This window comes from Culex quinquefasciatus, chromosome 1 (genome assembly GCF_015732765.1).
Source record: "Culex quinquefasciatus strain JHB chromosome 1, VPISU_Cqui_1.0_pri_paternal, whole genome shotgun sequence".
Taxonomy (NCBI): Eukaryota; Metazoa; Arthropoda; class Insecta; order Diptera; family Culicidae; genus Culex; species Culex quinquefasciatus.
Genome location: NC_051861.1, coordinates 49,007,924 through 49,025,216, shown reverse-complemented (window position 1 = coordinate 49,025,216; position 17,293 = coordinate 49,007,924). Strand labels below are relative to the sequence as shown.

At 37.8% G+C, this 17,293-nt stretch overlaps 2 protein-coding genes across 7 annotated transcripts in view; one reads left to right on the top strand and one right to left on the bottom strand.

The window, feature by feature from the left end:
• The window catches only part of LOC6034937 (cadherin-87A), a 370,702-nt gene that overhangs the window by 194,783 nt on the left and 158,626 nt on the right, over positions 1 to 17,293 (top strand). The window lies entirely within an intron of this gene.
• On the bottom strand, positions 11,817 to 12,657 carry LOC119769604. Its single transcript, XM_038262699.1, has 3 exons — positions 12,418 to 12,657; positions 12,013 to 12,353; positions 11,817 to 11,849 (listed from the first exon to the last, which is right to left on the bottom strand). The coding sequence occupies exons 1-3, from the start codon at positions 12,581 to 12,583 to the stop codon at positions 11,817 to 11,819; spliced, it is 540 nt and encodes a 179-aa protein (XP_038118627.1). The 5' UTR covers positions 12,584 to 12,657.

Genomic DNA, 17,293 nt, shown 5'->3' with positions numbered 1-17,293 from the left:
GTAACAGCATACTCTCGTTCCGAGATGAGCCCCCTCAATAGTGTCTAATGAATTTGCCTTACTTTTTAGTACGCAGCCAAGAAGTCTCCACTCATTCTGCCCGGGTGCTAAAAGAATCTCAGATTTTCATTAATTCCCGCGACTGTTGGATGAGTTTTCCCCGCCGTTTTTCCACCTGTCGCAACAAGACGACACGGGACGCTGGATTTTCTGGTCGTTTCGTCAAACTCCAATCCCCCAAAGCAAAAGGCCAAGATGTGCGGAAGCACGTTCAGAAAATGAGCCTCGAAGGTAAAGTTCGTCCCTTTTTTTGGCGGGTTGTTGCGCCTGGAGTGGTGTGCGCTTGATTATCACGTGGTGGAACGGGAGGGCGTCGGGAAAAGCTGTCCCACGATTATTACGACTGATACTACGATAGGTGAAGCTTATTCTTTAGAGTTGAAGTGTTCCACAGAATTTAATAAAAAAATTAAACATATTCGCTTCTAATGGGTTCAAGAAGTTTTTATTTGCTTTTAATTTGATTGTACAATTCACAACCAGGCATAAGATCAAGTTTAAAATGTTCAAGGTTGAGAATTCGTTTTCTCTATTATTTCACACGAATTCGAAAAAGTGCTTATGATACGTGTGTGTGTTTCCAATTCCATACACAACTCGACATTTGAATTCACTAAACGCATCAGTTTCGTCAAGGTATGAAAGATGGATTTAGAGTGATTTGAGCTCCCCAAACATTCTTTAATCGACAAAATTTTATTTTAGTGAATTTCTTTAGAATTTAAAAAAAATGTAAATTTCGGGTTTATTTAAATGCTTTGGAATTATATTAAGCAACCATGCCCATCCCTTATTTCCGATAACCCCACAGATACACGTGAGTGCGCATGGTTGCATTTAACTAAAATTCAATTATGTCGATTACAGTATGTTAAATGAGCTTAAGCATATCAATCTATCATACCTTGAGGAAAATGAAGTGTTTTCTGACATCAAAATGAATATCACTCTACTGGTTGTCAGCGAAGATAAGAGAAGGTATACTTTGTATCAGACTTGGAGTATGCCTTATCTCAGTTTTAGGTTTAAGGTGGTGATAGCATTTCAGAGTGGCACATAACTATGGCGGCAATCACCAGGAAGATTTTCGATATATATTTGAACTTCCAATCCCTTGAAGCAAAATGGGATCAGCGCATATTTCATATGAGATTTGAAACATTGTTCAATACTGCTGAGCGTTTCACCAATAAATTGTGAACATTTGAAGCAAATTTGATTTTGGATTCGAACTATCAAAATTGATCGATTTGAGACAACTAAATAGAAAATAACTTTAACAGCATCTTTTGCATTACGGTAGCCTTCGCCAGGATTCTCACCAGTCGGATCATAATTTTGTCCACCCACATTGCTCCACAATTGCGAAAGAGGTATTAAACTTTCCAAGTCTGTCGGAGTCGGATTTCGGTGGACCAAAGTGTGATAATCGTGCACGTCCGTGCCAAGTCCTCGGGAAGGATCATGTTTTCGTAGAGTGCTAAGTCCCGTCCGATTGTTGTTTCTTGTTGTTGTTCGCAACATTTCCATTTCACTAACGTCGTCGAGTAGCAGCCCACCACCACCGTCGCGAGTATCGGACGAATCAGACCCAGCAGCAGCCGAAAGCAGGTTGCTTCGGAATGTCTATCACGTAATGCGTTAACAAGATATTTTACTTAGGAGAAGTGGGTGACGGCGTTGAATTCCTAATTAAAGCTCATTTTCGCTCTCATCAGCACAAAATGAGAGAGACCTGCCATTCTAGAGTTTCAGGTGAACCTTCTGCACTTACACCTGATGGCTTATGCCCAACTACAGGTGAGCATATAACCGAGCGAAGCTCAAATTCTTGTTAGCTCGGAGGATTACTTCTTTCGGCTGCCAGCACCAAGTTTCAAAGCTAGCCATTTTCGGTCCGTTCCAGTTCACTGATCCATTAAGGTCCTGTCGAATTACAATCACAGTCGCTGCGCAATGTGGTTGAAACGGGCGCGGCCAGGACATCCAAAAAGTTGCCCAATTAGGGCCGTCACCAGTGCCAGGGAAACTTTGTCCATTTGTTTATCTACAGCCGGTAGGATGTTGATGGAAATCTTGCCGAACGCCGAAGAAACTGTGTGTCACACAGCGAGCAGTTCTATCATTAATGTCGGAAAGTATTTCCATTGATTTTGTTTGATCACAATGCTTCATGCACTAGTTGGTAATGGTGCCGGGGACCAAGTGTTTGCGAAGATTTGCTTTTGCTGAAGAAGTTTTTAAAGATAAAAGTGAGTTTTACATCTAAAAATAGATTCTCAAAAAGTCAATCTGTGATTTTTTTTTAATTTGATGTCAAGCAACCAATTAAACAAATAAGCGGATTAAATTAAGAGAGATGTTATGAAAAATAAAGTAGATAGTTTGTCAAATAGTTATGAAACGTTTTTCTCAAATTTCATAATTAGTATTGACTGATAAATAACGATTTATATTGATAAATATATTTTTTAACGAAGACGAAGATTTAGGAAATCTGTTTGAGATTTTCTAATTTTCGTTTTTTGATTTGGATGAATCATTGCATGCAAATTACTGTTAAAATTTGATTTTTTTTAAACTTTAATATCGCAGTTTTTCTCATAGTTTTTCGATTTTTCTACAACAAACATTTTACAACGTTAGTTTTTGCCCTTTAGGTCTCCATAGCGGCACCGTAGGCTTATAGTCCATGAAATGACCTATCTTTTGACCAATGGGAGTATGGGTGTTGAAAGCTGTTGCAAAAAGATATTAAGGTTTAAATAAAAATCATTTTTTAACAGTAATTTGCAAAAGCTATGAGAAAAGTCAAGCCGATCCTGGATGTCTATGGCTCATTTTGAAGTGCTTCAAAAGACCATTCAAATGCGAGCAATTTTAAGATTTTTTAGGTTTTTTGGTGTAGCAGTGCGTGGCCGAATGGTTACGCTGTTCGATTTGTAAGCGGATGATTCTGGGTTCGATTCCCATCTGCTCCAACCTTCCATCGGATGAGGAAGTAAAATGTCGGTCCCGGCCTTGGTTGTTAGGCCGTTAAGTCATTACAGGTGTAGGAGTCGTCTCCATGCCATAAGTACAAACAACACACCAAACCAAAGCCTACTCCGGTGGAATCGCTGGCGGCGGTTGGACTCGCAATCCAAAGGTCGTCAGTTCAGTTCACACTGGGGTGGATGGTTCCTTGGAGTAAAAGAGGTTTGGGTGCCCTCCCCATTCAAGCCTTCGGACTCCTAGGTTCGAGCAGAAACTTGCAATAGAGACCAAAAAAGACCCGGGGGTCGTTAATGTGGATGGTTTGATTTTGATTTGAGGTTTTTTGGACCTCAAACTTCGAAGCCCCGTTTACCCCACTTCCCTTTGTTGTAGAGGGCTCATATTTGGCATGAGTTCATCTCATGTATAGACAAACAAACGCTGAAAGTTTCATCCAAATCGGAGCACCTCGATACGACCTCTAGAACAAACCGAGCAGAATTTACAAATACTGCCCCTTAATGTCTAAAGGATAATTTCCCATATCTCACTGCTAGGGGAAATATACCCTTTCTAATCAAACACCTGTCTTCGTCATATGGAGAGTTTGATGCTCGATTAAAACTCCAAAAATACTATTTAGGCTATAAACTTACCAGCAACAGCACCGCCTCGAGTAAGCACGCAAATTTATGCCACTTACTGGCCGAAAAGATCAAATTTAATGCACTTTTGATCATAATTTCTATTTTGCGAGACCATTTCTCATCATTTTGGTGAAACACACATCCACACGCAAGATCAGAGGTTAACTGCTTAACGAAAGTCGCCATCAATATCTTTTAACTTGCGCTAAAGATTTCAAAGCGCTTAAGATATAAAATTGCTTCCAACTACCGGCAACATGTTCTTTTGACCATTACTTAGTCACTCACTTGAAAAATTATTCCGAAAAATGTAAATAATTAGCAAGCACCAACAAAAAAAACAAACGCGCTAAGTCTTTTGACGTTTCAATTTTGAATACCGTCAGTGGGGGGTGACTATGGGTCAAAAAACGATACACCTCTCGAAATTTCTTAAAAACAAAAACAATTGAAATAACATCGAAAATCTTTCAACGTAGATTTGTTCTTAGATAGTTTACTAACATTTTCCCAAAATATGGTGGATTTTGATGAACACTACCTTAAATTTCAATAGTTTGAAAATTGACCCAATCTCACCCCTTAGAGGGGGTGACATTGGGTCAAATGAAACTAAAATGATGCTCAAATACAACGATATGGTAAAAACAAGTCATCCAACAGCGTTTCTTGTTCGAGGGAATCGTATTGACACGCTACAATGTTTGATGTGGAGATTTTCAAACATTTGGGTAGTTTTCGAGCAATTCTAACAAAAATATTAGAAAAATAATTTTTCGAGAGGTCATTTTTGGCCAAAAACATACCCCAATCTTAGACATCTGCCAAAATAACAGGATTTTTTCTAGGAACGAGATTTTTTCAGCGAAGTCATCTTAAGATGTCCCCTACACAACCCCTTTAACAGAATTCAGTTTCATTGAGAATAACCTGAAAAATTGTAAAATCCGTAAAAAATCACTTTGACCCAATCTCACCCCCCAGACCCAATGTCACCCCCACTGACGGTACCGATTCTAATCGAAGGCTGAAGAAAACCGAGCGAGGAGCGAAGGCAAATAAAGAACAAAGGGTGGCCACCAACACCACCAACATGCTGGTGCAGCGCCTGTTGGAGTGAGCAAGTGCTGCCAGGAATCTTTCGCTATAAATGCTATTTTTCGTGAGTGTTCGCTTAAAATTTCATCAATTTTTGCAGCACTAAGCAGACCCAAAAGAGTGCTGGAAGAAAAAAAGAACTTAGCTGAAAATAGAAAAATGGGCGTGACCCAACGCACTCGACTGATTAGAATGCATTTTTGAAATATTTTTTTTAATTGCTTGTAAAAGGAATAGCATAACTTTAATAAAAGTGAAAATAAACAGAAATGTTCACAAAAAGTCGCTCTACTCGTTGGTGTACTTGGTTTTAGTGAATTTCAAGGAACAATCCAGATTATCCAGCATCATTCAAACACGACCGCTTTTTAGGCTTAAAATGGGCATATTTCCCCAATAACATCCACATTTTGAAACTGTCCCTGAAACTGCTTTAGCAAAACAACGCAATTCAAAAGCCGCCTTACAGCATCCGACGTGAACCTTCATCTGAGTGGCAGGGTAGGACAGCACAAAAAGCAGGTCCGCCATTATATTGTTCTAATTATTATGATACCACATGAAAATTCATTAGTCGTCGCTGGCTTCAGCAACAGCACCGGCAACCAACGATGCTCATATAGCTGACGAACATCCCAGACCCCTTGTCATGCCGGAGGAGCAGGACCACCAAAAGGATGTTGCGGACCGTGAGTCTAACTGGCAGCATAAGCACCCGAACAGCAACATCAGCCACGGACGACGGTGACGACGGAACAGGAAGGTTGCGGCTTTTCAATGTCGTTTTCGCACCCGTTTCCGCTGACACTTCCTGGCCCCGGGGCCATCACCGATACCTGTTATGTTTCCGGTGCTGGAGCGGTGCGCGTTGTCCTCGGAATCATGCTGCTGCTTGTAAGGTTGTTGCAATTTATCAGCGAAAGGGCCGCTGGCTCCAAGATTCGACCTCAGCACTGTGCTGTGCCGTGGGTGAAACACTGCAGCGTAAAATTGTTGGGACCCCTTCTTTGGAAAAGATTGGCTTTCCGAATTTTCTTCATCGATGTGTTACGACTAGCAAACCTGTCGTACATATCTTCATACCTTGCGTCCAACCGTTCAAATTCGCCAGTTTATCACTTGACTAGAAAAGCTGCTGCAGCACTTCTTGGTAAAGGACCTCGCAAACAATAGCGCGCGCATGTGTGTGTATGTTCTAGTTCTAATGCAGTGCTTCTCAACCTTATTCGATTCGTTCCCCCTTTGGCTAGTTTTCAAGAACCTCATTCCCCCCCCCCCCCCCCTTTGAATTTTCATCAAATTGATATCAATACATACATCACAATTTAGACTGTAATGTTTGTAGAAGTTTTTTATGCTTGCGCATAGATTTACAAATAATCAAAGCATTTCTTTCATCCAATTTTTATTACCTGCTGTAATGGAATGGAAAAGAACTTTTTTTTGTATGAAAGAAAACAAAATCTTTCAAAAAATTTAATTTGAAAACTTAATCATTTATCAAAGCTCAAAAATTTTAAGCATTAATCTCAGATTTTTTTTAAATAATGTAGCTACTCAAGATATCGAATGAATTCAATACATCACAAATATTTGTTTTGTTCAGAATTCAAATTGTTATTAATTTAAAAAAAATCAAAAAAAAAAAATCTGGTGGTTATTAAATAACAACTCATGATTGAAACAATCCAAAAACTCAAGGAATAAAAAAACTGTTTATGCCTAATATAATAAAAAGAATCTTTTTTTCGATTTTCAATTCGTTTTTTGCACAATTCGTCTTAAATTCCCATTTTTTAAATATTATTTTTTTATTTTTAGTTCTTGCCAGTTGTATTTATAAAACATTCAAAGATGAAATCATGAGATATCAAAGAAATTCCAAAGGTTGAAAAATTATTGTAATAAGTCATTCAAAGAATCTGGTACTTTCTTGTAATATTTAAGTTTTTTAGGAAAACATTTTAAAACATTTGATCATTTGATTCTTATGACATCCTCATTCCCCCCCCAAGAAGGGTTAAATTCCTCCCCAGGGGGGAATTCCTCACCGGTTGAGAAACACTGTTCTAATGTGTCACGAACATCGTTCCGTCCTCGGGCAGTTATGGTGAACCATAAGAAGTCAACCGAAACATGCTAGACACCTGCTCGGTATCATTTTGGCACCTCCCACCCGCCTCACGGAGTCTTTGTTTTTGGCTTGACGTGAGATTTTTCGAAGGAGGTGACATCGATATGTGGGTGAGAAGGCTGATTCGCAAATTTGTGGGTAGTGTAATGATGTGAGCTGAACTGAAAACAGCATCCTGAACAAATCTTTTAGAATGGGGTGCCGTTCATAAATGATGTATCAGTTTTCAAAGATTGCAGACCTATACAAACCGTCGCTTGCGTGTTAATGACACAAAATGTGTTCATATTTATAAATGTCTAGACTTTGTTTTTATTAGGTCCTGTAAACAGATAAAACACAATAGCTTATAGGACCTTTTCAAAAAAAAGAAAAAAAACCATAGGTGTATTTTCCGTATGTGCATAAAGCAGGTATTAGACTAAGAAAAACAATTTTTTGACAGATTGGCTGCATTTGTTTACAGAAATATTTTGACTTGTTTGCGAGTTTGCAGCAAGCAAGTTTGTGAGTTTGGCAAACTGTCAAATATGATACAGTGAGATTTTTTTCATGTTTGTTTGTTGTAGTCTTAAACCTGCATTACATTTTAATTTTGCAAATGAATTACACTGAAAATATGCCACACTTTTTGTTCAGGTGACCAAACACTTCAAACCACTACCAAATTCATGTGTTTGGGCGATTGACTTTTTGGTATTTTTGACACGTTATTTTCATTCGGGTGACTCAAGATTTTCAAGTGTTTTGTTCATGAATTTGCCCCACTGCCTAGAGTTATTCAAAGTTCTGAGGAAAACACTTGAAATTGATCCTAAGATCTACTCAAAACAATCACTATTCTATTGCTGATTGATTGATTGATTTATGCGCGACTTTTATCGAAGGCTATGAGAGAAACTAGAACGAATAGCACAAAAAACTCTCCCGTTTTTAACTGGCCAGCCGGTGCAGTGGTAGCGTGCACGACTAGCAAGCGAGAACTTGTATATCGCTTATACGTAATATTGTTTTTCAACATGGTTCAAAATTCAAGAGTTTGGCAATTGAAGTTATTTCATCGCCAAAATTTCAAGTATTTTGCATTTGATATTTGAGGGCTCTGTACAGCAGGGCCATATCATGAGCGAAACACTTCGATGCGCTGTGGGAGTTTTCCTCAGTGTAGTATGGGGTCATTCACCAACTATGAGGACACTTCTAAGATTTTTTGTTTTTTTTTAAAATAACCCTGAATGCCTTCCGAAAATGTCTACATGCACCTAACATAAATAATCAAATGTTAGCCTCTTAGACAATCAAAGACAAAAATAAATATTTGTTAGTTAAGGAAAGCAATAGATGTTGACAGAACTAGGTCACTGCAAATATTTTAAAGTTGAGGACAAGTTGAGGACACTCCCAACTCGCCACCAGCTTCCCCTAAAAAAAGAAAATTAGATAAAACGCACACCATCAATACAACTTCTTAGATAGTTTTCAAGTTAAAAACAAAATCAATTAATGTGATAGATCTTTGTTAAAACATATGAGTACAATAAGCCAGATGTCTGCGATAAACCCAACGATCCGTCGCAGCTTTTATTAGAAACAGACCGCAAACCAGGCCAGCTTGTACTTGTACTTAACATCTTCTCCATGCCTCTTCCCTCCCAGAACCGGAACCACACACTAGAAAACCGGCGAAAAAGCTCCCGCCCGCGAAAGTTCATTTCTCAAAAAGGTGAAATTGATATACGACCCTCTGCTCCACGTGGCCTGGCACCATAATTCGACGACGCAAAGTTTGTGTTTTAAGAAAAAAGAGCATAAAAGAACATTCCACTCCACATGCTGCTGCTGCTGTTGTGTGAGTGTTTGTGTGGAAATGAAAAATGAAACAAAAGGGCAAAAAGTGTCGAACAACAAAAAAGAAATGGAAAGAAAGAAAACATTCCGAGAAAAGTGTTTTGTTATTATTATCAGAAGCTTTTCTTTCTTGGGGTTTTCCTCATTTGGCGCGCGAAAATTGCGGTGGTTGGGAGGATGGTCGGTGGAAGAACAAGTTTTGTACAACAGTGAAGAAGAAAGCACCGAACATTAAGACGCGTTGGTGGAAAGTAAAGTGAAAAAGTTGAGTAGTTTTGGATTTTTTTTTTCGCAATTGGAGAACTAGGAAAGTGCTCAGCACTGGAAAATTTCCTCCCGTTTAGTGAAGTTTCGTGCTTATGCTGCTGTGTAGAAGAAATGGGTTTCATTCTCTGGAACTGAAACAAACCGAAACAGCGACGATTGTAAAACAATGATTTACGACTGTGTTTTCTGGATTTGTTTGCGATAGATTTGAGTGAAACACCAGTGGAAGTAAATATCAGCAAACAAGTTTAAAATTCAGCACTCCCACTCGAGGTACAAAAGTGGAAACAAATGCTTTCAGTGTAGCAGCGCTTAAAACTGCAACTGTTGTGTTGTAATACCACGGTTGAGATCAAGCTGGTGCACACTTTGGAGAACTTTTTGACTTTTGTACTTGACTATTGTGCGGGCTTTGTCGCATCGCATTCTTATGGCGCTGTTTATGCACTTGTTTCGGAATGTAGAGTTGCAGCACTTGCTACCTGAATGTTGATAAGTTTGCGAGAAAAGTGCCACCTACACACATACAAGGCATTTTATTGGTTCCACAAATGTCGCATATAAGTAGTTGTGGGTGTTATTGAGTCCTGCTATAGAAGCGGTAGCCATTGAATTGTGCATTGAACTAAATGTGATTTATATGGAAAGTATTGCAGTTAAGAGGATGCAGTTGATGAGAAAAAATATTTTCCAATGAAACGATTTGTTGCGTCGTGTCAACATGTTTACGCAAAACAGAAAACATTGTAAGGAGTACATCTGTCATCGTCAAGACAATGAGATTATTGATTTTTCTCGAAATGTATCTCGTCCAATTTTTGATAAACGACTCTGTTGGTAAACTATTGCTATTTTAGTTTTTTGTAGATCTTTCTTTCAACTTAACATTCCATCGCCCATCGGCTCCAAAAAAGTTGGAACGGTAACTTCAACTCAATGGTTTTCGGGCAAAACTCAACCAATCAAGATTATTCTTCTTTCCAGTGATTTGTTAGGATGTCTAGATGATCCTAAAACTTTGCTGAACTTAATTTGATCAAATCTGTAATTTTCACGATCAAAAAATGGTGAATGAAAATGGTGGGTTGTTTGGGTGAGACTTAGAAACTTCAATTTTCATGTTTCTTTTTCTTTAAGCCGGATGTTATAGGCTCTTTTGAAAGAGCACACAATTTTGAACAAAACTGCATCAATAACTCGAAATCGATGAAAATGCATATGGGACATTTATGCGATCATGGGCAGTATATCTCAGCAATCAGAGGTCCAATCTTCAATGTCTCTTAGACAATTTCATAGAAAATTTTATGAACCATTCAAAACAAAATTTTTTTTGGAAATGGTCACTCATGGTCACTTTTTTAAAAATAAAAAAACTGCAAATATTTCGTTAAATCAAACTTTCGGTGGCTATATCTTGAAAACAGAGCTTTTTGTCAAAAAATCTGAAAAGTACTTTTCGATTGAAAAATGAATTTTACATTAATAAATTATGACAAATTTGTTATTGTATAAAATTTCGACTTTTTTTCCAAAAATCACTATTTTTGTTGCGGGTTTTGTCCCCTAAAACATATCAAAAATTCTCGAAAATCAAAAAATATGTATTTTGAGAAATTGAGTATTTGTAAAAAAAAGTTGATTAAAAAATCTGCAAAAAAATCCTTGTACCTATTTTTTCTCAATAGTCCTCAAAAATACTTAAAAATTTTGCCAAAGGCACCAAATTGATCAGAAAATTCACTCTAAAATTACAGCTGTTTGAATAATTCGTACCATTTTTGTATGGACAGCAGCCAAAATTGTAGGGGTGAACCAATGACACAACATAGCTTCTTTGATCATAGGGAAGGCCCCTACAAATAACATAAAATCCATTTCCGGTTTTGGTAGAGAATTGCTCATCAACAAGTACACAAATTCGCCAAACTATGTCTGTTAAGGTTCTGGAAGGCATCATCCCTAATCGGCTATTTGGCGGCCATGTTTGTTTTAGAAAAATATTAAAATCTTGATTCAGAATGTTGTAATAAAAAAAAGTATTCTTTGTGTTATTTGTAGAAGCAATTTACTTATAGTGATTATTTTTCCATTTTAATTTACTATTTCTGGACCCTGAATTCAGAACCACACAGAAAAAAATATTCCTGTAGATTTACATTATTTATCATGTACCAAAAGGTATCATGATAAATGATGTATATTTACATTAGATTCATCGGAAATTTACATGCTTTTCATTGTAAATGGTTCCAAGTAAAGTAATAGGAAATCGTGTAAATTTCCAATAAAAATAATGTAAATTTCCAATGAAAATAATGTAAATTTACCAAACCAAAAATTTTTTTTTGCTCCGCTGAATCTAAAATCCGATTAATTATCGGAATCTAAATCCAACGGAGCAATGCAAACATTAATAGAAACCGTATTTGCAACCAGATTGCATTTCTAATGTAATTCAAATCCAATCCTGACTCGATTCAGGCTCAATCTCGAGCCAGATCGACTCAAGGCTCGAGTCAAAATTCTCAGTGGGATATTTGTGAACAGCAAAACTTTATGTTATGTTTTAAAGTTATAATGGCTTCGTTCATTAAGACAAACTGCCAAAATGAATGAAGAAAAGGCAGAGATTTGTAAAGTTAAAAAAACCCTTTCTACACTGCCCCCAGATCATGCCAAAACGTAACCAGGATTTACTCACCATCAAATTTGGTTGTGAAAGTCATCAGTAGACCAACGTTGTGCTTGCAGGACACAAATGCCATCTTGAGACATTTACTGTTTTAATCCTGGACCGAACACATTTTGATGCTCTCCTAAAATGAGAAAAAATGTTAGTTAAACCAAAGAAATAAAATTTCCAAAATCCAAAATTTGCAGGGTTTGCACACAGCGCAAATTTGTGAATTTTGGTTGAAACACATTATAATAAGAATTATAGCTTAAATATTGATTTTTTTAAGAACTTGATTACTTGACTTGGTTGGCAAATTTATTTCCTAACGCGGCAGTACGCGTCGTCTTGGGAATCATGGATCGGTAAAAGTAGTCGTCAAAAGTTCCAACGTCTGCGTTGGGACACAACCCAGATTTGTGCAAACGCCGACCACGACCTTTGAATCGAAATTCTTGACCCTTGATATCGGTTGTGGGTCCAGCAACCATGAAGACACTGAGCGGCGTTTCGCGCCCCTTGAACGCAGCCAACTTGCTCTCGGGGATGACCGACATCTCGTGCTGGGCCATTGCCACACATCGGCCGAGGTGATTGTCGACGAACAAACGTGGATACTTGTTTGGCGACTTGGAGACGTACGCACCTGAAAATAGATAAGGCAATTTGTTTTAGCTTTGTTTGTTTTATTGCGAAAAAACATAGTTTACCTGAACGGATCTGGCTGCCATTTTCATGGTCGATCAGAAATGGGAACGACACAACTTCCGGCCAAAAACCACACCCACTTACAAAAAGGAGCCAAAGACAAAGTATTTGACTGGTACGATGCCAATGTTCCGGGACAAGAAGCTGATCTGCGATGAAGCTGGTCATGCTCGTGGACACGCTGCGGACGTTCTTCAGCTAAACAGATTCCCAATCATCCTGTTGCTGGCGGCGGGACTAACGGAAATCGATGAATTTTTCCTCTTTCACTTATTTTCAACACCAAAAACACTGACTAAAGAAGTAGGCCATGAACGTTTGAAAGATGTTTTTTGTTGTTGTTGGTTTCGAATTTTTGTTTTTCACATCGTTCCATCAAAGATGCAAGGTATAAACGAAGCAGGTGCAGCGTAAAAAAGCTGAAGTGGTGCTGGAAAAGATATAATAAATAAAAGACATAAATATATTCTTAACGTTTTTTTTTCAAAGGACCTTTAAAAAAACTCTTGATTTAAAGCAAAATATATAGTCATTGTAATTTTTTAACAAACAATGCATCATGTTCATAATGCTCTTTTTTCAACAAAACTAGATTAGTATGTTTGAATAAATTATTTCAAATGTAAGTGCGAAACTTATTTTTAGTATTTTTTTTGGTAATTTGGTCTTGAAATTGAGATTAAATTGCTCAGCGATAAAGCTTTTTTATGAGGACATGACTTTGTACATGTGAAAAAAAGTTTAAAATAAGTGGGCTGTGAAAATGAATGCAATAAAATTTGTTTTTGATACTTTTTGTTTCAAAATGATAAAAATAACTGCTTGAATTTTTTGTTTATATGTTTTAATAAAAAATCAAGAACGGTGTGTACTTACGTGTTTTTCCATATAAATAAAGCATAAACCAAGTGTAGTGAGAAAATACAGTTAACTTGGCTCGGACTCGAACGAATCCGGCTCGATTTTTCTCACTGGGAAGGTTTATGTCATTTCTTGATTCCACCTCCGCTGCACCTTGCATCGTACATCACCTTTCTTTTTTGACAGGTTTAGTCGGTTTAGTAGCCTCACTCGTTTGAAGGCTCCTAAAAATATTTTGAGTTTGAGTCGTCAAAATAGCTTGCCCGGGATGGTACACCGAATACAAACTCGATTCGATTCCGGATGTGGTCACGCTGTGCGTTGCTCGTCGATTTTAGTGCCTGGCCATTTCTTTCTGCTCTTCGAATGGTCTCCGAGCGGTTCCTGCTTCTTCCAGCTTCAGACAACGTCGATGCCCTGAACAAGGAAAATCGGCCTCGTCCTAAAGTTTGTTTGAGTTGGGCGGAAATAATCGAACAGGAAAATTTTCCTTGCTCTCCAGCAAGAAAACCTCCATTGGTAAGACTTGAACCTTTGCTATACTCGACTGATGCGGTGAATGTAATCTTCCGGAGACCAATCCGAAACAGGACAAATTCGCTGAAAGATGATTCGTGATCGTCAACATGCGGAGAAAGTTTCTAGAATTAAATCCAAAAACTTCAGGTGACAATTAATAGTTTTGGTAAGGAGGAAACAACTTTTAACACGGAATCTGTCACAATCGGCTTCCATGGTATCTCCAGAAGGCTCCGGAAACCGCGTCGTACTTATGTCCACCAGCCTCCGCTGCGTCAGACGAAAAATGTTTGGCCGAAAAATCAAATCTAAACGCTGTCCCTAGACTGGACCCTAGGAGGTCGTAACTCTGTCGACGAAATGTGTTTTTTTCGGAAACCAAAACATAACAAAACACATTATTCACAACGCAAGTTCATCAGATGCAATTACGATTGGTTTTCTATTGTAAACATTGGTTGTATGTCAATTTTACTGTCAAATCGACTAAAACAACCAATCATCTTGAAAACACTTCCGCTCTTATCCAAACAAATATCAACATTGAAAACAAATTCCAGCTGTCAAACGAGGTGTTTTTATTAATTTACACGATTTTTGATTTACATGAAGGATATTTACATTGAATTTGTCTTTTACATGATCCATCATTATCGAAAATTGGCAAAACAATCATGTGTTTACATGTGATTCAACAATTACATGTTATTAGATTTTACATAACAGTCTTTTACATATGATTTAATCTTTTACATCGCATTTCATTTTTACATCAAGCGAATTTACATTGAAAACACGAATTACATGACGTGGAAATTTACATATTTTTTTCTGTGCATCATTGATAGTCATTGCCCCAAAAGTGAAGGACACCATCTACCACCTTAAGGTCGTAGATGGTGACCTTAACTCTTGGGGCGATGATTGTCAATAATGGTTCTGGAACCCTAAAAAGTACCAAAAAACACGTAATTTTAAAATATAAATATTGTTCTGGATGAAAAAGTTACATCTCCCATAAAATGACAAGTCTCACGATGACTGTTCACAGTTGAGTAACGGGAAACGTGCTACAAATCACTGAAAATTGTGTCTTAGTGAAAATACAGATAGATTAACGGGTCTTATCGCCCCACCGTCACGAGATATCGAAAAATGGACCTTGAATTCGTGATTAGGGATAAACATTACCTCTTAAAGCAAAGTTTCCCAAAAATCGAAGAGAGTTCGGGGCAACTTTTTACGATTTCGTGTGACTTTGTAAATTGCCCAAAATCAATCATAAATATAGGTTAACATCATTTGAAGATGAAAAACCACCATCACCCAAAATTATTTTCCCCCGCAGTATAGTCACTTTCGATAGCCCAAAATTGTCCCACTTTTTCCTCCCCAGATAGAGCGACGTGGTTCTTCGCTCTCGCCGGACACACACTTACGTATAATTTTATTAAAAATTTATTATCACATGAGCTGGCAGAAAATAAAAACGAACAGCAGCGAGAAATATTGCCATCCGGAGATGATTTATGCGGTTATTTTGACAGTTTCCCACCACACCATCTTTCGGATCTAGCCGAGCTTCCTCTCAGTGGCTTTTTTTTTCTTCTCCTTCCACAAACTCAGAAACGATATCAACGGAAGAGTGTGTCCAAAAGAATGTCATCTTGGGGCCAGCAATAAACCAGCGTAAAAAAGCGTCCGTTTTCTTTAGTTTACTAACTTTTTCGAGTGGGTAAGCATTTTGCGCGGAAAATCGCATCCGTGACAGCAGCTTATCTAGTGCTTAACGTTATTCTTCCCCGGATGTGCTTTTTTCGCTTATAGAGGGAATAAGCGATTTTTTTTCATATTTTTGGCATCAATATATTTCAAAATTATTCAATTTTTATAATTTAGATTTTTTTTTGTGAAATTTGTCCAAACTAGGGCTTTTACTTTACAAATCTCTACGTTATTGAAAAACAAATTCATATCATCACTATAAACTGGTTCTGGCAATTTTTGATTTTTTATATATTTATTAAATTGATATGCCTCGCACAGGTGATTCAAAGACTTTCCCAAATTTTGATAATCGAATGACGATTTTTTGGGCTTCTGTTTTAGGTAAAACTCCTCCAAATTTATCTAAAGCGGCTTGCCCTTAGAAACCATTCCCTACGACGTTTTCGTTTTCGCAACCATGCAGGTATCAGATAAGCGACCAGAAGTCAAATCATATTCTTACTAAAATTTATGATATTTGTTGAAAGTTACGAAATAACTGGCTGGGCAAATGCAATTCTGTCATTTTGTGGTCTCTGTTGCAAGTTTCTGCTAATTTCTAGGCGTCCGAAGGTTATGTGTGATGAGTCACCCAAAACCTCTTTTACGCTAATAGACCGACGTTTTACTTCCCCATCCGATAGAAGGCCAGGAGGATAAGGCGGGAATCGAACCCATGTTTGTGGGATATTTTATTGATTTAGTTTAGTTTTGCGAAAAACCTTCAGCAACACAGATAAAAAAATGATGGTAATATTCATCAGAAAATGGTGACAGATTTTGTGGCAAAAAAAATGTGTGCTATTACATCAGGAATTTATGAATATTTATCAGTTTGTGATGAATATTCATCAGGCTCACATTTTTACACATTTTTATGTAGTATTACTCAAAAAAGAGAGAATATTTAACCTACCAAATTTTCAACCTTCCAAAATTCAACTTTTTTTTGCTGTGAAATGTGAAAGGTTTCATTATCCAATTCTAGCAAAAATTTCAGATTTTCACAAAAGAAACAAAAAACTCAACACGATCTATCGCACTCGAGGAAATTCCTCAACGTCATCTCCGACATCAGTGCTTCTTTCTGATGGAATAAACCAAAAAAGTACCACTCCCGCTAGATTAGATGGCACACTTTTCTCCCATATGCGGTTCCAGTTTCCGCCCGCCCATCGTGATGGTGCCAAGGGAACTTTCAGGGTGGTGGCCGTCCTGCGACGCATTGCTCCTCATAAATCGTGCCCCCTTTTATGCTAGCTCATCATTTCTCCTGATGGAACTTTTTGAGGGTTGGAATCGCGACGACGACGACCGACGGCGGTACAAAACTTTTGTCCGGGACCGGGCACTGACGAAGAAATGGATGGCCATTCGGCAAAAATCTCAAAGAAAATCTTACATTTTGGGGAAGGGAGAAAATATTACTCACTTTTTTACCCCTCACGCGTCAAAGGAAGGTTTTTTTATCATCACTAGTGGTGTTTCTGACAGAAGTGGAGCTTGTAGTGTTACGTTTGTCTTGTTTTTCTTCCAGTGTAGTGTTTCTTTTATCCTAGTTTAGATTTTATTATTTCACGCCCGGGAATCTCGTCCTCTTGAGAAAATGTATGACGTTCTACACCATCCACGAGCCAACCACTCTGCGATATCCCTCTACCAGCGACGGAAGTATCTCAAAAATTCATACCAAACAAAATAATTTTTTTTTTTCTAATGAAGCATGTTCAA